The 27,678-nt window shown below is 38.5% G+C and overlaps 1 protein-coding gene across 2 annotated transcripts in view; it reads right to left on the reverse strand.

The window, feature by feature from the left end:
• The window catches only part of SRGAP1 (SLIT-ROBO Rho GTPase activating protein 1), a 266,183-nt gene that overhangs the window by 57,750 nt on the left and 180,755 nt on the right, over positions 1 to 27,678 (reverse strand). For both annotated transcript variants that reach the window (XM_032348868.1, XM_032348867.1), the window contains exons 5-8: positions 22,395 to 22,577; positions 21,825 to 21,953; positions 8,364 to 8,585; positions 6,216 to 6,317 (exon numbers count right to left, since the gene is read on the reverse strand). In XM_032348868.1, coding sequence (XP_032204759.1) covers positions 6,216 to 6,317; positions 8,364 to 8,585; positions 21,825 to 21,953; positions 22,395 to 22,577 — 636 coding nt within the window. The remainder of the gene's footprint in view (positions 1 to 6,215; positions 6,318 to 8,363; positions 8,586 to 21,824; positions 21,954 to 22,394; positions 22,578 to 27,678) is intronic.

Below are 27,678 nucleotides of genomic sequence, written 5' to 3' on the forward strand. Positions count from 1 at the left end.
TTTGCTAGATGTTTTGGTAGAGTTATTTGAAGTTGGTAGAGTTATTTGATAGATTTATTTAAGTTAGGGTGAGACTATCATCTTCTAGAGAGAATGTCTATTTATTTTTCCAAGCAAATCAGGGAACTAATAGTTCAAAATCACCATGTTTTATTTTTGTTCAAAATATTTGATGCTCTTCATTTTGGGAACATATGGTTCTCTGTGCTGTGGACTTCAGGCTTGGCTAGACATCTTGTCCAGGACAGTGAAATGTGAAATAATCAGCTGAGTGACTCAGTTCATTATTACAGGAAGTAGAAATAGTTTCAATTACTTTTTTTTTTAATCAACAAAATACTGTTTAGGGAAGAATTAATGCTAATCAGTGTTAGTTCCGATCTAAAAGAGATCATGTGATAGAATAAAACAAAAAAGTACAAAGAAAATTAACAGACTGAGTCATTATTGCTGGGGATGTGCATGATGCAAAGGAGAGAGATTACTGGGGGAAAAAATCAATATTAAAGGTTATTAAAAAATACTGTGAGTGGTTACTTTAAGGAAGTCATGATTATATATTTATAGGCTGAGTGAAAAGACTCACCCCTCCAGAGGTGACATTAGCAAGATGGCAAAATAGGAGATTCCCCTGCACATGTTCTTCCCTGCCCCACAAGTAATCTGGTGGCCATCCACGGACAAAATTGCATTTGTGGGAGCTTTGGGATCCAGGTAAGAATTTGTAAAAACTTGGTGGAGCCCAGGACTGAGGAGAACCAAGTTGAGAAAGTAGGCCTGGGCCCAGGTGGGAGGCTTCCCAACCCTGGTCCTGGCTACTGACCCAGAAATAGCCAGCTCCCTCTGGGGACTCTCTTATGGTCCTATCTGGCTTTGGTCCTGTCACTAGAACTACCTGCCAAGGGATCCAGGATGAGTCACATCTATTTGTGCCTCAATAGGCCTGCTGATCTTGGTCCCAGCTGTGAACCGTGAAGCAGCCCATGATGTAGTTCTAGTCCTTCTCAGCCCTGGTCATGGAGCAATCTTCCATGTTCAGTATCTTGTTAGAAGGCATACTTCTCAGTGCTGGTCCTGGAGGCAGACCTGCTTACCTCAGTCTATCTGTAGATCTCGAAGTGGCCCTGGAACCTGGCTCCAGGTGGGAGACATGTCTGTCTATGCATCCTGGAGGGGGCGTGGGACTCGGAGCCAGCTGCCTTCAGCTCAGGTGTAGAGCCAGTCCTATCTGTTAGGAACCTGTTCAGGAAACTGGTGGGTGTCACACCCATTCAAGCATCTGGTAACAGATTATCTGTGGACCAACTGCGGGCTCTGAAGTAGACCCTTGCCCCAGCACCAGACTTACTGCCCCAGGTCTTAAAGGCGGTATATTTCCCAGGGAACCACACAGGATCCACACCCAGCAGCTTCCACAGTAACAGGCCCACAAACTGTGGAACCAGCAGCAGCGATGTGATTCCTGTCATTGTCAACAACACCGTTTTTCTTCCTTTACTTAACTTTCTTCTTTGAAGCAAGAGTGTCATGGTTAAATTTGGAATTGTCAGGAAGCATAAAGAATGTGACAGAAAACAACAGACAGAATGGCTGGGACTACATACTAACCCATGGGATGTTCTCGATGAAGAATAACACCAGCTTCTGAAACAGAAGTCATGTTAATAAACCACAAGGAAGGAATATAATGAGGCAACTACGAAACAGCTAATATGAGGTTTGTAATGACTCCCTATTAGCAGCAGGAAACCGCAGTTAGCTTTGGTAGGAGAGGCCAAAAACATGACAAGGCATTTATGAAAAACCCGAAGAATGTACAGCACTGGAGAGGAATGCCCATGTGCTGAGAATCAAAATGAGTGACAGACAAGAGGTGACTTTTGTAGGCGGCTGCAGACCAGCTCTTTGGCCCTTTTACTCACAGGACATTATGATCACTGGAGAAAACAAAACGGTTGTTTTGATTTTATTCTTTAAACATACTGTATTAGTTTCCCAGGGCTGCCAGAACGAAGTACCACACACTGGGGGCCGCAACGATTGCAGTTCATTGTCCTACAGGTCAAAAGTCTGAGAGCAAAGTGCTGCTTCCTCTCTAGTGCCATGAGGGAAGGTCTGTTCCAGGCTCGCATCCTTGGCCTGCAGACGGCCGTCTTCCGTGTCTCTTCACATGGCCTCCTCTGTCTGTGTGGGCCAACTTTCTTTTTTGACAAGGACGCTGATCACACTGGATGAAGGCCCACTCGAATGACCTCACTTTACCTCTCTGAAGACCCTAGTGTTCAAATAAAGGTCTATTCTAAAGTACTGGGGTTAGTACTTCAACATATACATTTTGGGGGGACACAAGCCAACCTCTAACACACACATTATTTTATGACACTGTGCCATGAACATTACACAGTCCTAGTCATCCTTGAAGGCTCATCAATCCAACTGTGAAGATGACCCCCAGCTCTGGGGGAATCACTCCAGAGCTAGCTTGGAAAGAAAGGAGCAGAGGGAAGGAACCCCAAGCTGAAATCCCTGTAACAAAGATTAAAAGCAAACGTGAAGAATGTGTGCAAGACCAAGCAACATTAGATGGAAACAAACGTGGAGAATATTTATAGTGAGAAAGATATCAGTGATTATTTAGCTGTAGGGTGCTTTCAAAGTGTTGTCTTTAAAAGGAATGTTTACTAATGTTCTAAATAAAAAAGCCAAACTTATAAAAAAGAAAAAGAAAACAAAAAAAATGGAAGTAAACTTGTGTGGGCAGCAGGCTCTGCTCTGACTCTATGTGTACAACCCACAGTGGGCACTAATAAATGTGTGTTGGCCGGCCGGCCGATGGGAGGCTGAAATGATCAGGAGTGAGGTACAGTGATGTGAGCAGGCAGCACACTGAAACTGAAAGCTCATTTCAAAAGGCCAAATAGGCAAATGTGAAGTTGTGAGGAGACAACAATCCATTATAAATCTGTTTATAATATAAATATAAATCTCTTTATTATAATCTGATTATAAATCACCCCAAATTCAATGACAACCTTTTTGAAGTTTCATTCAGCTTCTACTACGTGCGAGTATACTTAGGTCATTTCATAAACGCTTACTGCTCTTTGTTCTAAGGTCGGTGCCACAAACTCAAATGTCTTCAAGGGCCAAGGAAGTAATGGAAATAAGGCAAGTGGGCTGAGTGGGGAGCATGGCAAACAAGAAGCACATGCTCTGTGTCTAAACACAGCATCTCAGCTCCAGCCAGATATCCTCCTGCAGAAATGCAGGTCTAGTATGATCAGGCTTTCTAATTGTTTAGAAACTGGAAACAGATTTTAAAAACTTCTAATTTTTGAAATGACAGCTACTAATTTTTAAAAATCAAGCACTTTAGAGCAAACAAAATTTATCCATGGCGTGTAGGCTTTTAGCATGGAAATTGCCTTCTAAAACAGCTTCCCACAGTTTCAAATCATGCCCATTATGTGTAGTTGTTTAAGATTTGGTGAAAACGTTCATGTTCTATTTAGCTGCCCTGTCCACACTTTTTGTAAACTTGGATGAAGTTCTCTTTCAACTTTTATATTTTCACGGGGAAGTCGTAATTATTTTTAGTTAACTGAACTCTTTCCCAGTGAATTTTGGTCTTTATGTGTATCTGTCTGTGCAGAGGCAGAGACATGCTTCTTTCCTTGTATATTTTGGTTTGAGAGCAATGTGTCAATTTTCTGACCTCTATCAGCGGAGGATCAGAGGCAAATTATTTATGGTAGAGAAGAGCGCTATAAAGGACTCTAAATCAGCAATGATTGCTATTTTCTTCCCAAGATACCTCCCTTATTTTTTGTATTATATAAATGACTTGTTATAGTCTGGCTCTCATGCAAGACAGATGCGAACTGTGACATTCATCTCTGTACTCCCCACACCTGGCAAAATATGTGGAGCGTAGAAGTTGATGAACAAATATTTATTGTACTGAAATGAACTGCCTAACAGTGTCAAAATCCCTTAGTTGGCTCCCAAAGTCTCTTGTCATCTGACTTCAGCTTCACCTTTGGCTTATCCTCAAGGATAAGCCTGGATGATGACCAAATTCCTCTGGGAAATCAAGGATCTTCCAGGACATTTTGAAATACACTGAAACAACTTTTCCTCCTTCTCTATCAATGGAAATCTACTGATTGTCAAAAATCCAACTTAAATCTTCCTTTCGTTGGGAATCCCATTCTATGACAGTGCATTAGTCCCATATCCAACCGATCATAAACCACCAGTCATGCTCACTGGAAAAGTCAGGACAATCTAATTCATTTGTTTCTATGAGAAATGCTTTTAACCCTCAGAAAGCACTGTTTGCCACCAATCAAGTTTATAAGGACAATGCTTCTCTACAATATGCCCCAAAGAGCATACATTAAAGGTCAAAACCTCAAAGGCCTGCAGAGGCCAGACAGGCAACAGAAATGGAAGAGTCCAATGTAAGAAAATTGGGAGCTGAATGACTATGGCAAAGTAGAATTCAAATATCCCACTCTTCCCTTCGTGAGGCAATGCAAGGTGAGAGTCACCAGACTTGCTCATTTTCAACAGGCCAAAACTGTGGGAGCCAAACAAAACAGGTCTGTGGGCTGCCAGTTTTGACCTTGTGTAGAACACATTATTTTCCTAGAGTTTAAAGACTGTTTCCAAGTAAAACAGCAGAAGGCTACACACACACACACAAATTGGAACTCACTACATGTACAAACTGTAGATCTATTAGGATCCAGTAAACTGCACCAGGCAAGTGTTTGGTGATGCCTCGCCAAAACCCTAAGCTCGAAAACACCTCCAGAAGAGCAATAGCTTTTCTTTGGAAAGGCTCATCTGTGAGACTTTACACAATGACTGAAGTCTTAATCACATGGTTGCATCTTAAATACACATGTGTGGAAGAGGGCTGGTTTGGTTCTGCTAGAAAGAATGGAAGCCAGAAAGCTGCAATGGATTTTGACCAAACTAGACTGGTCTAGAAACACATCACTGTTTTTTTTTTTTAACAGAACCAAACACATGTTCATAGAGTTCACAACATCCCATGGGATTAAAATAAAAGAGGGTACCAAAAAAGTGCATTCTGGTTAATTTACTTCCTCAAGGTGACTTATTGTTATTGTTTTCTTTTTCTGTCCTACAATCCTTCCTTTCAGGAATTATCTCTAGAATTACGTATTTCTGTTGGAGCTGTCAGTTAAAAAGCTCTACGCTGATCCATGAAAGAACTCCACTTCTTGCATGTAATGGCTGGTCTGGAAAGTACCCATGACTGAGGTCAGGCCAATAAAGGATCCTAGTTCAGAGATAAAGACCCTGGGCTGGGGTGAGACAGCAAGTTATAGGGACCATGTAGTTTGGGCTATCCCAGGATGAGGGAAAGCACATGTGAAGATATAATTTCAAAATCATGGAAAGAGAGATTCCTGATAATATCATCAGAATACAGATTCCATTATGCCCGAGGCTATGCAAACATTGACCAGTAAGTAAACTTTCAATCTTGAGTTTGATTTGGGTTCTTATAGGTGATGACTGAGAGCCTTAGAAACATTTTTGGTATATTTTATTGAAGGAGATCATGGATCCAATTAAATTAATTTCAGAAACAGGCAGCTGAACTGTATGACTGCTTTCTGGCTCAACATATATTTACTCCACATTTTATGTTCTATTCACCTAAAGCCTCTAATATCAGCAAATAAACAGTTTCCTATTCTCATTCAAGTATGCTTTTAAAATATGATTTTTGTACTATTGTATCAGTAATGCCATGCTTAGTACCAAAAATCTAAAGAATATAAAAAAGCAAAGAAATTACTCATTTCAGAAGTTAGGATTAAATTAACATGTCAGTCAAGTTTTATTTTCACACTATTGTGTATTCTTGGACACATATATTGAATTTGATCATTTAGGGGAACTGTTTTCAGTACAAATTACAAATTTAAAAAGAAAAGGTGTGTTTACGTGTGTATGTAGTGAATCCCTGGTAAAGGTTTCATCTCTGGTATAATATAGAAACTTTGCTGGTATATTATAGAATCTTCATCTGTGACAAGGGGTATTTTAGGAACCAGCTGAAAATGCATGATGAAGAGATTGCGTTGGGAATGTTCAGTATGCCTAGGTCATGTGACAACGTCTTCCAGTGCACGTTAGAATCAGATTACTTGTGGGGGAGAAAGCGTGCTCACCTCCTCATTCTCGATTTTGAGCGTGGCCAGTCGGGACTGCAGCTGCTGGTACCTGAGCATGAGCTCTGCCTGGACCGGCTGCTGGGCGCTGACCTGACACACCTGGTCGGGGGAATCAGAAACCACAGTTACAACAGGGCCATCGAGCTGGCTTCTAGAGGCATGGGTTTCCTACTTAGATGCTGCCTGAGTCACACAGATCCCCTCTAGATTCCAGGGACATCTTTACCCCGAAGAGCTGCCTCAAAACTTCGGTGTTAAATACGGACTTGCTACATGAGTGGCGAGAGTGGAGCGCAGCTGTGTGGCCTGGATACCACAGGGGAAGACGGCAGCTGCGGGAAGCTTCTCGAGATCTAAGAATGGGCCAGTTGCTGAGAGGGAGCTCTGATGCTGACGTCTCACTGGTGGAATTCAGAATGACTGCGGGGCAGAGTGCAAAGGAGGACCCACGTGAACCACACAGGCAAAAGGAGGGGAGGTGGCAGAGCCTGACTGCAGTCAGAGAGGATGGAGGTAGCTTACTCGCCCTCAGCTTCCTTCTCTGTGAAAAGGGGAAACTAACATTTCCTACACCATGGGGTCCTTGCAGGGATGAAATAAGCTCATGTACAGAGAGTACTTAGAACACTGCCTGGAATAGAGTAAAGACTCAGGAAATGTCACTATTAGCATCTTTCAACCATGGCTTGCCTTACCAGTATCAGCCAAATCATGGGATTCACCATGAATGTGAAGGTGCTACTTCTTGCAGTCTGTAGCAGAAACATATTTTGGCTCTGATCTCAATAATGGTTAAGGTCAAAATCAGAGCCTTTTAATTATATTATATTTAGTTATATTAAAATTATACCAGAAATGAAGTTTCTTTTCATTTTCCTTGTCACAGAAATGCTCTTGGCACATGGGGGTTTCCTTTTATGGAGTCCCCAAAACATTACAGAGACTGCTGCTCCCTGGCAGAACCGGCCATAGAAAAAGGGGCAACTGACTCACTTTATTAAAAATAATAATAGTAAAAATTAAAAAAAAGGAAAGAAAGAAAAATGAAAAACTGCTAACCCAATCACTTCTCTGTGCTATTTTATCCTTCTATGTTTGACATATCCATAACTGAAACATTATAACAGTAGTCCTTTAGTTTTGGAAACATAACTTTGGGTGGGGTAAGCCACCTGCCTCTCAAATTCACGTGCTCTTTGCATAAAAACCGCTTACTATTTTTTATTGAGTGATTTACTCTATCAGATCAAGCAAATATAAAATTGGGTTAGAAATACAGCAGGCACACGCCTATCTTACAAATCTTAACACTAGGTGTCTCAGAAAAAATATGACAATAAAGGAATCTGTCGTAGCTACTGTATCTATTTTTAAAAACACACTGTCACCACAATAAGCTAATACTGAGTTTTTAATCTATGAGTATTGTTTTGCACAGCTGGAAGACCAAGTGCTAGCTAGCCTGCTCATTAATTGGTTCTTCTTGCTTTCCTGGCTGCAGACAATAAAATATAGCACTGCCACTCGTACACAGCTTAGATGGATATTCTTCTCTGGGTAAAATAGGACAGAAAGCTAAATTCATATAAAGAACCTGAGATATATCATTTCTAATGCTCATTTTACCAGTTTGGAGACAACTGGAGTCTTAAAAAACATGTTCTGCCTTTTCCTCCCTCTCTCCCATGCTCCTGTCATTTATAATTATTTTTCTTTAAATAATGATTCTTTAATAATGATCATTCTTTAAATGAAGATTATCAGAAGTCTTCAGAGAGATTCTACTGGGCCAGCAAAATATTTCCTTTTGAATTTAGATCTGAATGTCTACAGGTGGAGGAAGGACTAACTATCCTGAGACAGTGTAGTGCTTACAAATGAGTTTGTCCATAGGGTTGGCCAATGCGGGCATCTGAGTGCTAGATCCTTGCTTTAAAAAGTGATTGCACCTGGGGATGGGGTGGGATGGGGCAGGGGAAGGTGGTGGTGGCTGATCTTAGGATATAACTAGCTAAGATCCCAAACAAAGGCAGGGGAGAGAACACAACTGGGAATTCTGACAACTCTTAGGTTGAAGCAGGTGAAGAGTAACTAACTAATATAATGAAGGACAATTCATTAGTTTTGAAACAATCAATTACTGACCTCATCACCCATGTGAGACTGAAACTCGAATTTCATTGGTGGACAGAATGCGGCAGGGTACATCTCCATGAATCTCTGCTTATCGCTCCTGGGCTCCAAATTGTCAACTGCATTCTCAATAATGTCTAAACCTTCATGTCTGGAAGTTTCAAGATTATACTCTGCAGAGAGATATGTTCTCAGGGCTCTGTTCAGACTTGCATGGTAGCCAAGATCACAGCACTTAAAAAAAATAAAACAATACCATATATAAAAATTAACTCAAAATGGATCAAAGACCTACACGTGACAGCAACAACTATAAAATTCTTAGAAGAAAACATAGGGTAAACCTTCATGATCTTGCATTAGGTATTGGTTTCTTGGATAAGGCATCAAAAGTACAAGTAAAAAAAAAAAGAAAAAATAAATTAGATTTCATAAAATTTGAAGACTTTTGTGCTTCAAGGGCACTATCAAGTAAAAACATAACCCACAGAATGGGAGATTTTTTGTAAGCCATGTATTTGATTTAAAAAAATTTGTATTTAGAATATATAAATAAATCCTACAACTCAATAATGAAAAGACAAATAGTGTAACTAAAAAATGAGCAATGGAATTGGACAGAATTTCCCCAAAATTATATACGAATGGTCAACAAGCACATGGAATGATGCTCAACATCATTAGTCCTCAGGGAAAAGCAAATTAAAACCACTTCACACCCACTAGTAGGGTTTTAATAAAGATGACAGATAACAGGCATTGAGGAGGATATGGGAAATTGGAATCTTTTATATGCTGCTAATGGGAATGTGAAATATTGTAGCCTCTTTGGAAAAGTCTGGCAGTTCATCAGAGAGTGAAACACAGAGTTAGCATATGACTTGGCAGTTCGATTCCTAGTAATATATACAAGGAAAATAAAAACAAATTTTCACACAAAAAAACTTGTACATGAGTGTTTATAACAGCATTATTACTAATAGCTGAAAAGCAGAAACAATCTAAATGTCCAATTAATAAGTAAACAAAATGAAATGTTATCTGGTCGTAACAAGAAGGGAGTGAGGATACATGCTACGACATGTAGGATCAACCTTGAAACTCAAAATGTTAAGTGAAAGAAACCAGCCCCCAGGGACCACACCTTGTAGGATTCCACTTATAGGAAATGTCCAGAATAGGTAAATCTATAGAGATAGAAGGTAGATTAGTGGTTGCTAGGGGATGGAGGACCTGGAGGGTGGTGACTAAGGTTATGGGATTTCTTTTTGGAGTAATGAAAATGTTCTGTAATAGATCATGGTGATGGCTACACAAATTTGAATATGCTAAAAGCCAACTGCAGATTTTTTAATGAATGAACTATATGGTATATGAATAATATCTCAAGAAACCTGTCAAAAAATAAAAGAGGCAAAACAAAATACTGAAAGGAAATAATGAAAAAAATAGCATTTAAATTTGCTCATGCTTATTGAGACTATGATTAATTGAAATCTTTGTAGGATGTAAACACAATAACTGTGATATTTTGGATTTGTATAATTTACTGAGGACTCCATAATAATCTGTACTCTTTCAGAAGTGAGAAGAACAGGTTTGAATCTGCCAAAAAAGTTCAGGAATAATGTCTTCTTTCTTATCCCTAGAAAAAAATTCATAAATAAGAAACGACTGCCAAAGTCCTTTCACTGGAGATAGAATTTTGGGATTCTTAAATTTTCATTACCTCTTATTTGTATTTGCATTTATCTTTTTCATGTTGCATTTTAAGAGAATATAACTGAAATAATAGAACTCTGGGTACTGGTCAGTTATAAATTACTGAAAGAATTTTACATTTCTACATAGATATAATATAAATCTTTTAAAGAGGAAGTGGTCTATAAAGGTATCCCTATATTGTTCTAATGCAATTCAATCAATTCAATTTGATTCAGTTCGACCCACTAATTGGCCATCTATTAGGTACCTGGAAATTTGCTAGGCTCCAGGAATATGAAGACTGGAATACAGTAAAACACAACCTCCATTTGCAAGGAATTTGCATATAAGTTGTTCATTACTTTCCTGCTAAGACATTGTAGAGGGACACAAAGGAAGTAATCTCAGTACAAAGGACACACAGACCAGGACAGGAACCATCAGAATGGCCTTTACAAGGCACAGATTCAATTCTACCCTCATCCTCCAATTTCAGAATTATTAAATTTGGGACTTTTTCTATAGAGATATTCTAAAATCTTGCTATTCAAAGTGTGGTCTGTAGACCATTAGCATCACCTAGAACTTGCTAGAAATGAAGAATCTTGGGCCTCAGCCCTGACCTCCTGAATTACAATCTGAAGTTTAAAAAAAAAAAAAATCCATAGGTGTTTATATGCACATTAAAGTTTGAGAAGCACCACACTAAAACATCAGTTAAAAAAAGATCCCAAAACCCTGTCCACTGGGAGTGCTATTTCTCAGAGTGGGCAAGAGAATCAAGGTGAGTAAGTATTATTTGATTTAAAAAAGCAGAAAGAAGCTGCCTTATCACAATTACACATACAAGCAAAATACAATTGTGAAATGGAAGTCTCATCATTGGTACATTTTGAGTGGAATCAGCTGCAATTGCATATACAGAATAATTTCTAGTTAATTAAAAAATTTTAGGCTCAGATGAGCAAAGTCCTCTTTTATTTCATTTGCTCCTCAAAATTCATAAAGGTTCCATGTAGCCATTTTATATACGACAGAGGGACTGAATCATTCCACCTTCCAGTAATACCTCGTCTTGTGCAAACACGAACGGGTAAAGGAAATGGCCTAGTTTCTTTGAAATGTACTTGTGCTTCAGAACACCCCACTACTCCGAAAGAAGACAGGTTTGGCTTGATAAAAATGAAGGAGATCACATAAACTGATTTATTTTATGAGTACTGGATCCCAATGGGAGTACATAGAAAATTAATACTAAGGAAAGAAACAACCTAGAGAAAAGGCCCCCCTCTAAAATGAGTCTCTTTTCAGCTTAGAAAGGAAGAAAGAGAGGAAGAACAAAGGAAAAAGGGGGGGTGGTGGAAGAAATTCAACCCTAACTACCTAATTGAAGTAGGAAAAAACACAGGCTGTTTTTATTATTCCCGGACTTAAATCACTCTGTTCTTCAAATTTCTAAGAGCTGCTTCTTTGGGGAGTAAATGTCACAGTCCCAACAGTCCTGTGCCTGCCTCCACACTCAGGTCACCCAGGTAGATTTGGTGGCACAGAACCTAGCAAGGTAGCTGCTTTCCCTGGTGGTTTCCTAATAGGGTGTGGAGAAGTATGCATGTGGCTTTGTAGCCAGTCCAGGGAGCCCCCTAGGTCTCTTCTGGACTTGAATGCTATACCCCAGGTGGAGGTTTCTGTGATGAGCTTGATGGACAACTTCCATCTTTGATCCCTACAGAGCTTATCAGTCTGGAAAGCCACTTAATTAGCATGATTCTGTTACTTCTGATATGCAATGTTTTCTATGCTCTAGGTTTTTCAAGTGTCCTGGACTTTTAAAGGAAACACGAATAAAATTTTTATTCAAGGTCTCCTGGGACAGCAAGGCTGTCACAGAATCGTCTTTTCTCTGAACTGGATGCTAAAATGACACTCGCTATGTTAAGATTCACGATACTTGGTTAAAAGGCCTAAAGTAATTCTATGGAGGTTATGAATTATTAATGTCAGTATGAAAGACCAGCTTCTGCACAGAGCTGAGTTATAACCCAAGTGCATTTAATGATGAAAATACATAAGAAACCAATAAGATATTTTATGAAAACAAAACAGTCCTCTTCCGAATGGATAAAAAACTGAATGGGTACATAAAATTATGGATTAAAACTGGGGAAGGAAAGAGTATTGGAAGTAGAAGGGCATTTTTTGGTTTGGTTTTGTTTTTTAATATTCTAACAGCTGCCAAGATAGATCTCACTAGGTATTATTAGTCTAAATCGCCATAGTAAGCTAACTTCTTTAGGTGAAAGGGTTGCAAATCCTATCAAAAATAAAGATGAAATTCAGGTTTTGAGGACTGTGACGAATTCTTTGACTTGTTCCAAAGGCTGTGGGGCAGCTGAAATATTTTTGGTGGTTTTTCAGTCACATATAAATGATCATAGCTATTCAGGGAGATGACCTTTGTTTATTTGTTTGCATATACTCTTATGACATAAGTAGTCCTGCTGGGTAGAAGGCTGGTCCAAGATGGGAGTGAAGATGATGGGACTCCAATGGAAACAAGTCCCACATGTGTTTCCACAATAGTAATAGCCAAGGTCATGTGCGGGGCAGCCGTGGAAGTGGCTGGAAGGCAGCCCCAAGCTCCATGTGACTACGGAATTAAACAGCTGTCATGAGGATGGAAAGGGAGGGAACTCTTCTGCGGCAGTATTCCCTCTTAACTTCATCATTCCTGCCACTATCTGAGAGGCTTCCATGATCTTTTGTCCTGGGTTCCATCTCTGGCTTTACATTAAGCTTTGGCTTTGACCCTTCCAGAGCCATGGACATTGGGTAAAGACTTGATCTACCCCTTGTTTTGGGTCTCATCTACAATAGTGCAACCCAAGCAAACAACCGCAAAAACAGCTTTCACATAACCATGGGTAGGCTTTCCAAGGGCCAGAAATAGGTAACTTCACAGCTTTTACTGCAAATGGAGAAAGCTGACTTCTTCTGAATAAATTACCTCTGTCCCTTACTATTTTCCTCTCTAGCTATTAAGTGCTTCACCTCAGAGACCACAAACTTGTTTTGTGAGAGATGGGCATCTCAAGGGACTAAACTGGATGTTTAAAATTCTACCGGCATCCTTTAGACACCTGCTCTCATGTCTGGGTTCCTGATCGTCCATGCAGAGCTGACAATTTAATTCTCACTGCTGCTTTAGTAACCACGAACCAACATTCAGCCAAACTTGTTATGAGTTTCTTTTGCGCAACAAAACTGTCAAAATGTACACTGAAATGGATACAAAGTAGGAAACAGGAGGAGAACAGAGGTTGCATATGCCCAAGCCAGTGAGTAGGACTAATAATCATCTGTGGCCTAATGCTGTTCCCACTCCCTTGGGCAATCCCTTCTCTCAGAGGAGCTGCCACCAGATGCGTTCTTCCCCAGGCCACATCTCTATAACTACTCTGAATCACGTCACAAAGGAGATGAGAGAAGAAATAAAACCAAGCCCAAACAAACAGGTTGGCTGGTAGATGCTATGGAGAAGACAGAAAAACTGGGGGTGCTGGGGGAAAGGGTGTTATTCCTTTTTATAGGGCAGCTGGGTGCGACATGAATGAAGAGAAGGGCTCTGTCTGGCAAAGCTCTAGAAGGATGTTCTACACAAAAAGTAGAAAGGCCCAGGAAATAGCTTACTGCGTCTGGGGAACGGAAAGGCCAATGTAGCCAAAACACAGTAACTAAAGGAGGAAGCTGGAACACATGACAAAGAGTGGCAGGTGGGCAGTTGACATGGGTCTTGGTAAAGAGTTTAGATATTATTCTAAAGACAACAGTAGGCCTTTGGAGCGTTTTAAGTCGGGATTGACAGGTCTAGTTTATCTTTCTTAATAGACTGGCTGCTTGAGAAGAGAATGGATTACTGATTAGAAGGTGTTACTGGAAGTGGGGCGACATCTCGGAAAGCTAAGTACAGGCAGGAGATGGAGAGCTTTGTCTCGGAGACAGTACAAGCAGCAAGAAACAGCAAGGTTTGGGATGTTTAGGAGGTACAGATGACAGGATTGGCTAATGGGTCTCTATGTGGGAAATGAGGGAACTGGGTTTTTGCTTTGCACAAATGGGTGGAAAGGCGTGCCACTTACTGAGGTGTAAAAAATGGTTACGAAGAAGTTATGTGTATGGAGAATGAGGACAATGATGAGGGCAAATGGGTATAAAAAGTTGAGCGTATGACATATGACATGTTCGAGGTACCTATTAGACATCCAAGTAGAGATGTCCAGTAGGCAGTTGGACATACAAATCTAAGTCCTGGGCGATGATCAAGGCAGGTGATAAAAATCTAGGAGCCATCACATAGTATTTAAGGCAAGGGACCAAGAGGCGGAAAGCCAAGGATCACGCTTTGGCCACTTTCAACATTCCGAGGTCAAGCCAAGATGGAACTTAGAGGAGCTATGCTGCAGGTAGAAAGCAGATGGGTGCATTTTCATTTAACAAAAGCCCATGGCATCTCCATTGGAAGGAACTTTTAAAGCCATCTACTTCAGTCATCCAACTCATTTCAGTTTTTAAATACGCCTTCAATCACAAAGGGATAAAAACTCACATAAATCAATTTCCATGATAACTCCACTATCCTAACCCATTTACCATGATCTCTCTATCATCTTCCTAATAAGAGTTCAGGCCTATTGGGGACTGCAGTATCACAATTTGGCGGGTTTTCATGGCTAAATCGAAATACCATTATGCATGGGGATAAGTCAAACTAATTAAGAAAAATCTGAACTCTGAATAAGTTGCTTTTTAATTAAACACATGTCTCTGGAGACAAAAGGATAAGGCTAAAAGCTTTAGGACAGCTGATTACTTAGACATGATAGAGTAAACACGGCATGGAGTATATGATGTAATGTAATCTCAATTTCATTCTGTATAAATGGCTAATAAAATGCATGACAGACATCTTCACCAAGAAAATGAGCTGCAGTAGGGGATTATTCTATAGCAGTATTCTATAACAATTACAAAGATTTATCCTTCAAACTCTAAAGTGACCTGCAAACTTTTACAGGGAGTAACTGGAAACCGTGAAACCCTACTAAAAGGACAACAAATAAAGTATTTGTACTTTATTATACTTACATTTTATACTTATATATTATACTATATATTTATTATAGTATTTACATAATAAATACTTTATTATCACTGGGCAGATGCTCTGGGACAAAGCACCAATGGAATTCTGCTGTTGAGAACTCTGTTTCTCTGAATGCCTTTTGAGGGTGAGTAGGTGTGGAACTGGACTGAAAGAGGCTACATTACCAGCTGTTTGAGGAATTCTAGATATAGAGAATGGTGAATTTGACTGCACACCCAGGATTATGGGAAATAATACCTGTACTGTCCTCTTGGCAAATTATAATCACTTGAAAATCTCAGCATTCAGTTATAAATATTTGTTGCCTGCATGGTTTTTCTTCTGGGTTGTAAAGCTTGTAATGCATCTCGATTCTAAACAGAATTAGTTACAGCCTTTTTTACACTTACTTTTGGAGATAATAATGATTACAGAAGTGAAACCTATGATTTATAAAACTATAATCTATTTTCCTTTATAATTATGCTTTTATTCTCCCAAATAAATTAAATTTCCTTTGGCCAATATTTGTAATACATTTCTTACAATTTGTACTTATTCTTTTTATTTTTAAAAAATATTTTATTTATTTATTTGACAAAGAGAGAGAGATCACAAGTAGGCAGAGAGGCAGGCAGAGGTGGGGGGGAAGCAGGCTCCCCACGGAGCAGAGAGTCCAATGTGGGGCTTGATCCCAGGATCCTGAGACCATGACCTGAACCAAAGGCAGAGGCTTAACCCACTGAGCCACCAAGGCGCCCTGTAATTATTCTTTTTAAAAAATATTTATTTATTTGAGAGAGAGAGAGAGAGAGAAAGCAAGAGCATGTGAGTGGGGGGAGAGGGAGAGAGAGAGAGAGAGAATCTTAAACAGACTCCCCACGGAGCTTCTCCCGGCTTGATCCCACAACCCTGAGACCACGACCAAGTTGAAATTAAGAGTCCAACACTCAACCGACTAAGCCACCCAGCTGCCCCAAATTCGTATTTCATCTTCAAGTGACATAATAAACATCCTTTTTTGTTGTGAAAAAAACTCTCTGTTCCACTTCCTACCTGATTTTAAATTAAGAGATTGTAACTCTACAAACTAAAATTTACCCAGGACCTTCTTGTACCTTATTAATTTGTACTCCAAAAAAGCATTTTGCTGACTGAGGTAAATTAAGCTCAGCTTTGAGTTCCAAGTTAGTATATTTCCAATTTCATAGGATCTAAACTCAAGAAGTTTTAGAATACCCAGTTTGTTGCAAGGGGCAAAAATGTTAACTATCTGATGGAGTAATCAGAGTCACATCATCCAAGCCAGTGACCAATTTTAGCATCACTACTGGTGGGTTAAGACACAGCAACATCGCCTATGCTGTGATCTGTTGCAAAGTGCTTAATTTGAACTTATCAAATCATTATATAATGTTCACTTTGTAGGAAATACAGGAAACAGAGAAACAGGCTAACTGACATGGCAAAAATTAGAGATAAATCCAGAAGCTGAAATGATCTGAGGAACAACTGTTCCTGACTCTTCAACAAGGGACTTTGTTAGATTAAAAAAAGAGAAAAAAAAAGACTAATGGAACACATCACTCTGATGTAATGTGTGATCCTAAATTTCATCTAGTCTAGACACACTAGCTGTGAAATGTTTTTTGGGGGGGATCATAAATAGGAATATGGTCTGGCTATTAGAGGAGTTCAAAATTTTCTGAAATGGAAAGATGGGGGTCAATGATCGAAAAAAGTAGGTTAAAAAGCTGTATATAAAATATGATTTCATACTCTTCTGGTATAAAGATGTACATGTATGTGGACACAAAAAAGTCTACATGTTAACAGTGATGATCTGAGATGGTAAGAATGTGATCATGTCATTTTTGCTTATAATTTTTTCCCTAATTTTCTATAATGTACATGTACTAATTCTGTGATAATAAAAAGACTGGTTTTAAAATACAAATTCTAGGGGCCTGGGTGGTTCAGTCAAATGTCTACCTTCAGCTCAAGTCATGATCTCAGGGTTCTGGGATTGAGACCAACACGGGGCTCCCTCCTCAGTAGGAGTCTGCTTCTTCCTCTCCTTCTGCCCTCCCACCCATTCATGCTCATGCCCTTTTCTCTCTCTCAAATAAATAAATAAAATCTTTTAAAAAATAAGTAAATAATAAAATACAAATCCTATGGAAAGTCATATGGAAAATTCATATGACTTTAAAAAAATTTTTTGTTTTTATTTATTTATTTTACTTTTTTTTTTTTTTTTTTTAAATACCAATAGATCCATTTATCACAGTCTATCCCAGGATATTTGTAAGAAAAGAGACAGATTATTGACATCAGTAGAAACCAAGGGAATGAGAGGTGTATATAAAGGTCTCAATTTGAATTCTTATTTATATTGCTTTGATTCAGTCAAGACACATTTAGTTATCTTCCATTTCATTTCACATATAAAATGTTAAGCATTAAAAATGTCTTATTATCATATGATCTTTCTGATATGAGAAATCTGAGAGGCAGGGCACGGGGTTGTGGGGGGTAGGGAAGGAAAAAATGAAACAAGATGGGATTGGGAGGGAGACAAACTGTAAGAGACTCTTAATCTCACAAAACAAACTGAGGGTTGCTGGGGGGTAGGCGGGGTAGGGAAGGGTGGCTGGGTAACGGACATTGGGGAAGGTCTGTGCTATGGTGAGTGCTGTGAAGTGTGTAAACCTGACGATTCACAGACCTGTACCCCTGGGGCAAATAATACATTATATGCTAATAAAAAAAAATAAAAATAAACAAAATTAAAATGTCTTGACTTTTTCTCATTAGAGATACAACAACTCTTCCCATTATTATTAGATAGCTCACTATAAAAGTGATTTTGTTAAATAAGCTCACAAAGCAAAGGATTCTAGCTGCCTTTGCAAAATAATCAGTCTTTCTTTTTCACAAGGAAGGGTCAAGCTTAATGGTTTTTAGGATCACCACTATATATGCAAATTACATTCCCACAAAGTAAGCAGCCATTTTAGAAGGTGCACATTCACCACCTTAAAAGTGAATTAATGAATGCATAATTTTTACTAAGCGAGGATTCAATTTCAGTTGAATATGACAACAAACCCATTTCTTTTAAAATTCATAATGAAGTTGTATTATTTGAGAATTACTCCCATTTTAAATTTAAGGCTGATCTTTTAAAAGTCCATCCTTTCTTAAAATTGAAAATTACTTTGTACATTTAAGCATTATTTATTTACATCAGAGTTAGTTAGATTTGGAGGTTAAAAAGTCTGAGTATGAGGCCCACTGCTTACTAGCTGTGTGACCTTGGACAAACTATCCAGCCTATATAAGCCTCAGTTCTTTAATCAAGTGTAGAAAATAGCATTTACCTCACATGGTTTGATGAGATAATGCTTAGAAACCTGCTTGTTACAGAAACCTGCTTGTTATATAGTAAGAGCTCAATGAATATCCATGACAATGATGATGACTTTCCTGAAATGCTAATCCCGTCCTATAGGTGCCAGTAGTATTGGGAAGGCTACTGTCATCTCCCACACAGATGACCAACCGGCATCTCACTCCTACTGCATGCGACAGAACTGCTGCTTCCTACCCTTTCACCCACATCTCCTCAGGGTCCCCACCTCAGGAAAAGGCACCACTGTTAACCTAGTTATTTAGGACCTGAACTGAGGAGTCTGTTTACCCTTCTGTTCACCGACTATATAAAATTCCTATTCAATGTATTTTGAATCCAACCAACCACTTCCCCCAGGTCTCGTCTCTAGTCTGGACAATTGCAAAAGACTCTAGATAGAGCTTGTTGTTTTCACTCATCACCTCCCTCAGTCTGTTTTCCACCCAGATGCCAGAGTGAGTCTCTATCATGTAAACACGTGATGTCACTTCCCTGAGTAAAACCCTTCAATGGCTTTTCACCATACTTAGGACACGATCTAAATCCCTTTCCCGTCCAAAAGACCCTAAGTAACTGGGCTTCTGCCTACATTCTCTTCCAGAACCTTCTTCCTCACTTACTCTGCTCTGGCCATACTGGTCTCCTGCTTTGCTGCGGCTTGAGCATCTTGAGCTTGCCAAACACACAACTGCCTCTACACCTTCTGCATGCGGGATTCCTTCCCCATCTAGCCACGTGGCTCTCCAGCTCACTTCTCTGCTCAGGTATCAGGCTTTTCCTGAATGCCATCAAAAGAAGCGCTCAGATAGTGGTTTTATTTTTATTTACAGCATTGTCACTACTATATAACGTTTGTATATATGTAAATATGTTTATGAGCTGATGCCTCAAGTAGGACATTAACTCCTTGAAGACAGGAACTTTGTTTTGTTCATTGCTGGATTTCCACTGTCAAATTCATTGCTTGGTACCTTGCAGGTGGTACAAAAATGCTTTTCAATACATAGAGACTTTTCCTTGTGTTAAACTGGCTTGGGTCTAGCCAAGTACTCCAAAAATAAGCCCTAAACCAAAAGATAACCAAGTGAACTAGTTACAAAGAATTAGTCCTTTATTCCATACACTTTGCAGAATCCCTACAAATATAAGATTGAAAACAGGGGTCATAAAAATTGTTTATTTTGGGCGCCTGGGTGGCTCAGTGGGTTGGGCCGCTGCCTTCGGCTCAGGTCATGATCTCAGGGTCCTGGGATCGAGTCCCACATCGGGCTCTCTGCTCAGCAGGGAGTCTGCTTCCTCCTCTCTCTCTCTCTGCCTGCCTCTCTGCCTACTTGTGATTTCTCTCTGTCAAATAAATAAATAAAAATAAAATCTTTAAAAAAAAAATTGTTTATTTTTACTCAGAAAATCTAGCAGTCTAGCAGAAAAAATTCATTTCATCAGAGCTAAAAGAAAACTAATCACTTGATTAAAATACTTGTATGAAATGAACAGAAAAAAAGTTTTCCCTGGTTTTATTTATTAAAGGGTCCTGTATAAAGAAATTATAATAGTATGAGATAAAACTGTTTTTAGACTCAAAAAAGAGGCACATCAGTGTTAATAAATGAAAAAATAATTTCATTATTTAACAATTCTTTTGCAAAAGTCCCAAACTGTGGCTCTAGTACAGCTAAATCCATGAAACATTCACCATAAAAATAAAAATGCTTTAACCTACTATACATCTAAATTATGATACTATGAGCCACAGGAAAAAAAAAATTTACAGTATCTTAAAACTGTTGAATTCAACCAATACAAAGCAGCACATGAGTCATTTTCCATCAGGTATCTCTCTGAACCTCTATTATTTCTCTGTGCTTTTCTTACAACACACTGAGTTTTTTCCTTTTATTTGAAGAGATGGATGTTTTTGGACTGGGATTTCTGTTTCACCCGTGCGGTGTCCTACAGTGTTGGAGGTTTTCTGAATGAAAGGCTGATCAGAGGGTTAAAGATTGGGAATCATAGCAGTAATCACTGCGTGGATGTAATAGTATACATATATACTTGGAGGTTTTTTTTTTTTTTTTTTTTTTTTTAAAGATTTTCATTTATTTGAGAGAGAGCGAGAGCGAGAGAGAGAGAGAGAGAATGCGTGTGCACGTGTGTGCACAAGGAGTGGGGAGAAGGGCAAGAGAGCAAGAGGAGCAGGGAAGAGGGAGGAGAGGTGGGAAGAGAGAAGGGAGGGGAGGGGCAGAGGGAGAAGAGAAGCAGGCTCCCTGCTGAGCAGGAAGCCTGACACAGGGCTCCATCCCAGGATGCTGAGATCATGATTTGAGCCCATGATTTGATAGCATATCCTTGGAGACAAAGTACAGTGTTAGATAAATTTATAAACGTGGCGTAAGTCTACTCTACTTTGCCTACAGTATTTACCACAGCCAGGAACAAAGCTATCATGTCTGTAGTCATTTGCTTAACATCTGCCTTTTCCACTTTGCATTCCGGAAGGTGAGCTCTGTATATGCTTGGGGGTGGGCGGATGGGTAAAATAGTTGAGGGGGATTAAGGAGGGCACTTGTGATGAGCCAGGGCTGCTGTATTGAATGATACTGAACTCCCAATCATGATATTGTACTCCTGAAACTCATATAACACTATTACGTTCACTAACCAGTGTTAAAATAAAAACTTAAACAAAAAAGAACTGTATATGATTCCACAGCCTGAGCACCTAACAATAGTAGGGCCCAAGAAATATACTTTGAATTAATGAATGCAGTTAGGGCTGTGCCATTGCATAATTTAAAAATGACTGGGTCCTTTCCTAGCTGAGTTCACCAGGAACTCATAGTTTCACAGAACCGAATCATTTGCTTTTCTTTGGTTGTAGGATCCACATTTTTTCATGTGCATCTTACAGTTGACAGTGTTTTAGTATCATGTATGGTTTAATTGGCAGCAGTTTTTCCTTCTGAGTATTATAAAAAATAACATTGGTTTGAGACATGAGGAGGGTGTTTTTGAATCAATGAAATATAGTTACTGCTAATTACATCTTACTATGGAAGATAGAGGGGTGCCTGGCTGGTTCAGCTGGAAAAGTGAGTAACTCTTGATCTCGGGGTCATTACTTTGAGCCCCAAGTTGGGAGAAGAGATCATTAAAAAAAAAAAAGTTAAAAAAAATTTAAAAATATATGGAAAATATAAAAACTTCAAGTACTTACGTCAATTAAGTCTGAAAGATCATGAATATAATACTTGAAAACTGAGGCATTGGTTGCTTCAAGGGTTAGGAGATATTCATTCCGTGCCTTAATCGATTTTAGCTTATTTTCTGAATACTTTGCTTGTCTCTGGAAATGGAGATGAGCCAGGTATTGAGAAAGACAACAAAGTCATTTAGTCAGAGAGAGATACATGACTTTCTACTAATCTAAACAATGTATTCCACATATGTCAATGACCTCTGAAGTCTTCCAAGAAAAGTACATTTTGAATCTGATTTAAATAACTAAAAGTACCCAACAACATATTTGGTCTTCAGGCCCAATTGCAAGGAAACCTCTTCGTTAATATTCAAGTTGCCCACACTGTATATGTACATGTATATGTACATGATGTCCAGCTGTTAGTACATGATTTTTATGTTTCTTAAACATTTTTCATTCCTGTGGGAGGAAATGTGTGTCATTTCACAATAATTTACAAGGTGCGTCTATTGGTTATTACATCAGTGTTCTTAGTACTGTCACCCGAAGTGAGGACAGAAAGGCCCTGTGATGTTTTTCACTTACTTTTTCTTTCATTTTTTCAATTTTCTTTACAGAGCTTCGCCGCTGATGTCTCTCTTCCAGTCTGATATGAAAGACGGGATCCCCAGACCTTCCGATTTGCTTCTCTTCCTGTTTCTCAGCCTCTTTCAGCTTGCTCTCTGCACTGATGCTCTCTGCGTGATACATATGGTATGTTTTCATCACCTGCGAAAACGGGACCCAAATTGTTACAAGATGCTGGTCTGTGACTCCGAGAGTGAATGGAAGCCATTGTGTGAGGAATATGTTAAAAATATCACCTTCCAACTGGCAGGGGGAGAGCCAGATTGTTAGGCAAATAGATGAATTATGGACTATTGCTTCTAAGTAAAGCAAAGAGAAATATGCAAATTCACCTGCCAGGAAGAGGCACTTAGGGGACAGGCTTTGATGAAAAAATGATTTAGAGTCTTAGGCATGCTTTCAGTGCACTTGAAAAGTTCTCTTAAGCTCAAAAGTGTTCTCTAAAATCTCTGCATTATTAATCTGCAGAATAAACTATCACTCATGGATAAATTTTACCCCAGTTTTGGAGTTCTAAAAAAACTCCTTACTAAGGAGACTTTTTTTTTTTTTTTTTTGCATAAAATCTACTGGCCAAAATACAAAATGCAAATATTAAGGTTCACACATAGTTTCAGTTTAAAAACACCGTTTTTCTGAACACAAAGTAGTACTGTATGTTCAATGTAGAAAACATATGACACAAAAAAGAAAATAAAAAGCAGAGATAACCACTGTTAAGATTTTTGGTACAGCCATTTGGTCTTTTTCCTAGGAAAACACACACACACACACACACACACACACACACACTCTCTCTCTCTCTCTCTCTCTTATCTGAAAATGACACATATTTCTCCTTTAAAAAAATTTGTACCATACTATATTAACAATTTTTAGTCTACTTTTTTTTAACTTTTAAAGATTTTATTTCTTTGACAAAGAAAGAGAGAGAGCACAAGCAGGGGGAGCTGCAGGCAGAAGAAGAGGGAGAAGCAGTCTCCCCACTGAGCAGGGAACCCCTATGGGGGACTTGATCCCAGGGCTCTGGGATCATGTCACTTACTGACTGAGCTATCCAGGTGCCCCTTCTATCTCCTTTTTTCGCTTAATATATCAGAACACTTTTCTCTATTACCAAATATTCTTCTAAAATACAATTTTAAAGCCTGAATAATAGTTCTTTATATGACTGGGACATAGCTTGACTAATTTCCTATTGTTGAACATTTTATGATATTTCAACTTTCTGCTTTATAAATGAAGCTGTGTTGAAACCCTTGATATTATTCTATCTTATTTCTTCTCTTAGAAATGATATGTGTAAGTTACATTTTAATATATTTAGGAACATATAGAAAATAAAATTTTGTAATGTGTCTTTTCCATGTATGCTGTAAACTTATATAAATGATTCTCAATTTAAAATTTTTAAAAATTTAAAATTTAAAAATTAAAAAATTTTAAATCTTTAGACATTTGGTTTTATTATTGTCCCAGAAATATTTATGCACAAAATGATCACATTTTCCATGGTACATTTTCTTTTTTTAAATTTAAATTAAAAAAAATTTTTATGGTACATTTTTCAGAAGAACTGCAGAGTTAGACAATCTGCACATTTTCAAGATTTTTGACACATATTGCCAATTTAACACTGCAGTTTTGGAAAAAAAAAACTTGATCTACATAGTTATTTCCCAAAGCATTTAGAAAACATGGATGCTTTTTTAATAAACATTTTTTCAAATATTAAATAAGTATATTTATTCTTACAGTAACTATCATATCTGTATATAATCCCTGTACTTGTAGATCCAAAGTAATGATCAAAGATTTTAAAAGATTTTACCTCAAAAATCACAGTTTTACAATATATTTCAATCTGCTTTTATAAGCAGAGTCAGAAATCTGGGCCATTTTTAAACCTTGTTTATTTTAAGTACAATTATACTGCTTAAAAGTGACAACACGGTAAGGTATGACTCTAATTCAAGAGACGTATCAAGGAACATACCAGAACTTAGCATCCAAACATCGGTGGTGGTGCTTTCCCATAAATTATGTCAAATTCTCATCCACATAAAATGGATTTTATTACATTTATAAATAACCCATAAATTATTCAGAGTCAATTTTATAACTGAAATGTAGTTGTTTAGTAGAAGAGATTTAATGTAACATTTGGAAGTAAGGAACTTGATTTTTTTCATTTCAAAAAGATGAGTTTTAAAATAGTTTGGGAACTGGAAGCATCAGTGGAATGTATTTATTTAGGTTGAAGCATATGAAATTGCTGTATTGTAGGTTATAGAAAAGGCAGAAAGGGGCCCCTGGGTGGCTCAGTGGGTTAAGCCTCTGCCTTTGGCTCAGGTCATGATCCCAGGGTCCTGGGATTGAGTCCAGCAGTGGGCTCTCTCTTTGGTGGGGAGTCTGCTTCCCCCCTTCTCTCTCTGCCTACTTGTGATTTCTCTCTCTGTCAAACAAATAAATAAAAAAAATTAAAAAAAAAAAAGGTGGGGCATCTGGGTGGCTCAGTGGGTTAAAGCCTCTGTCTTTGGCTCAGGTTGTGGTCTCAGGGTCTTGGGCTCGAACCCTGAATCGAGCTCTCTGCTCAATAGGGAGCCTGCTTCCCCTTTTCTCTCTGCCTGCCTCTCTGCCTACTTGTGATCTCTCTCTCTGTGTCAAATAAATAAATAAAATCTTAAGGAAAAAAAAAAAGGAAAGGCAAAGTCAGTGCATTCTTAAGAATGGTTCAACTTAATGCACATTCTGAAGGTGACTATTTGAAGTGTCAAACATGGGGTTAATGAAGAGCCTTTACTTATTTTCACAAAATCTGATGATGTCTTCCCTTTAAAACATAAGCTAGCAAATCACGTTAAAGGCATTGCTGAACAAGAACAAAGTAAGGGTGAAATTGCAAAGTTGTGGCAGCTTTTCTTGAGCTGTGTGTTATCTGTTTTTAGTAATTATCAAACCTGTCCAGGAGAAGTCTGGTTGGCTACTGCAGTTTAAAAGAAAAATAAAACAGCATTAAGCAGCAGCTGGGCTGCTGGGGAATGACAAGGGAGTCACCCTACAGCTGGGCAAACAGTAAGGTCAATGAATGGATGACACACCTTGCATTTCTAGGCTTGGCTCTGTTTGTACACCCTGCAAACCCACATACCATTTGGGCCCTGGTTCCAGTTACATCTTTAAAGAGAGGGTAAAAAAACCCCAAAATATCAAAACACAAGTTTCTCTCACTCTCCCTCTTTCTCTCTCAGCTGTCTGTTTTCTTCTTGCTAAGAGTCAAAGGAAGATATGAGAACATGTGACCCCACCAGAGAGAGATGAAAAGGCATCCCAGGCAGCCCTGGGTATCTAAGCATTCTTTTCTCCTAAATACACCCTGAAGAAAAGACTTGAACTCCTGCTTTATTTAGATGCTGAGGACCTGTGTAAGCAAGTAATCTGCACAAACTAAGCCTTATGAACTACGGATCCTCAGCTGGCTGCCAGCATGGGGTTTCTTATAAACTAGTCTGGGTTCAAAGGAAAACATTCTTGACCCAACGCTAGCAAGAAAAGGGTGTAAATATCCCATCATAATGTGGTTCAGCACAATAGCCGAGGTTTTTCTACCCAGTTCAATGGTAATTTCCAGAGGGAAATTTCTTTGTTCAGTTTTCCAGTGTGACTTAGGGTTTCCACTATTTTCTAAAATGTTAACAATAACAATGAATGAATTTTAAAAGTTGAGGAGGAAAACACTAAAAGCTTTTTGAGAACTCTAATTGCAGATAATGAATGCAAGTACAAACTACATTATTTAAAACGTAAGCTGTTGACCGAATTAAATGTGTTTTGTATTTAAAATAAAATAACAGACAGTTTTCTCTTTTTCAGAGAAGTAGAAGAAAGCTCTTATTTTTAAAGGTGAATTTTGAATACATACTGCAAAGAAAATAATAGCTTCTCCATCAGCTTAATGCAAACACAAGCATTTGCATTCCAAATGACATGATAGGCATATATCCATTTAAATGTACTCCAATAACACATTTTCCTATTTGAATTCTTCTCTACTAAAACCTCATGCATAATTCTCCACTGAACACACTCAACATATCTTTCCTACTCCATCTTTTCTTAACTGCAGAAGAATACAGTGAAATAGATTTCTTTGCAATTGTGAAATCCTACGCAAAAACTTTTGCACACAAGTTGTTAACATTTTTTCCCTTACTGACAGACCCATATAATGTATCTGACACTACTCCTGTACTTTAAATCAAAATAATTAAAATATCTACAGTGAATTTTAATATTTAGTGTCATGAAACCATTATGTATCTGAAAACCGTTCACATGTTTGAAGAAGCAGTGTATTAAGGTTCTACGTTTTACTTTCTGACTACTGGCACAGAAGTTAGAAGGCATGGTTCTAAGAATGAGTCTACCAATTACCAGGTGGGGGGAATTTATTTTATACTTCTCACCTTACAAGGCCATTGTGGACATTCAATTGTGCATCCCTACATATGTGTGCATGTAAAACTTTACTGAGTACTTATAATATGTGTGTGTGCGTATGTATGTAATGTATACCATTAACATATGTATGTAATATGTATATGTTTAGCAAACGAAGCATTATATAAAGCTTACTATGTGCCATGTATCATTCTAAGCATTTTATAAATAATAGCTTATTCAGTCCTTCTAAAAAACTCTTATGAGGCACATACCTTTATTCTTCCTATTATACAGATAAGACAAGAAGGGCCTTGAGAGGTGAACTAAGTTGCCCAAGGTCACATAGCTGGTAACTGGCAGACCAATGGTCGAAGCCCTGGCAATAAGGTTCCAGACTGGGTATTCTAGACTGCTATAGGCTATAACCTTTGGAAATTCTAAAGCACGATAAAAATGGAAGGCCCCTTTCCTGGGGGATACAGCTGCTCTTCGTTATATTTAGGAGTAGAGGGAAAGAGGGCTGAAAGATAATTATTTATTCACTCACCATTTGCTTGGTATTTACTGTCCATAAGGCAATGATGGGTGTAAAAATAGGGACTTGGTTTCCTACTTCTAAGAGCTTAAATTTTTGGAGATTTAAAAAATGGGCCTTGGAGAATCCGATGGACACAGATGAAGGCGAGGACATTCAAGCTGGAGGGAGAGTGCCAGCAAAGGTATGTGGAGTAGGGAGGACACACAGGTATGGCGGGCGTGTGTAGACCACAACTTCGAGAAGGGGCTCTAGGGAAGGGCT

The sequence above is a fragment of the Mustela erminea genome, chromosome 6 (assembly GCF_009829155.1).
Source record: "Mustela erminea isolate mMusErm1 chromosome 6, mMusErm1.Pri, whole genome shotgun sequence".
NCBI classification, from domain to species: Eukaryota; Metazoa; Chordata; class Mammalia; order Carnivora; family Mustelidae; genus Mustela; species Mustela erminea.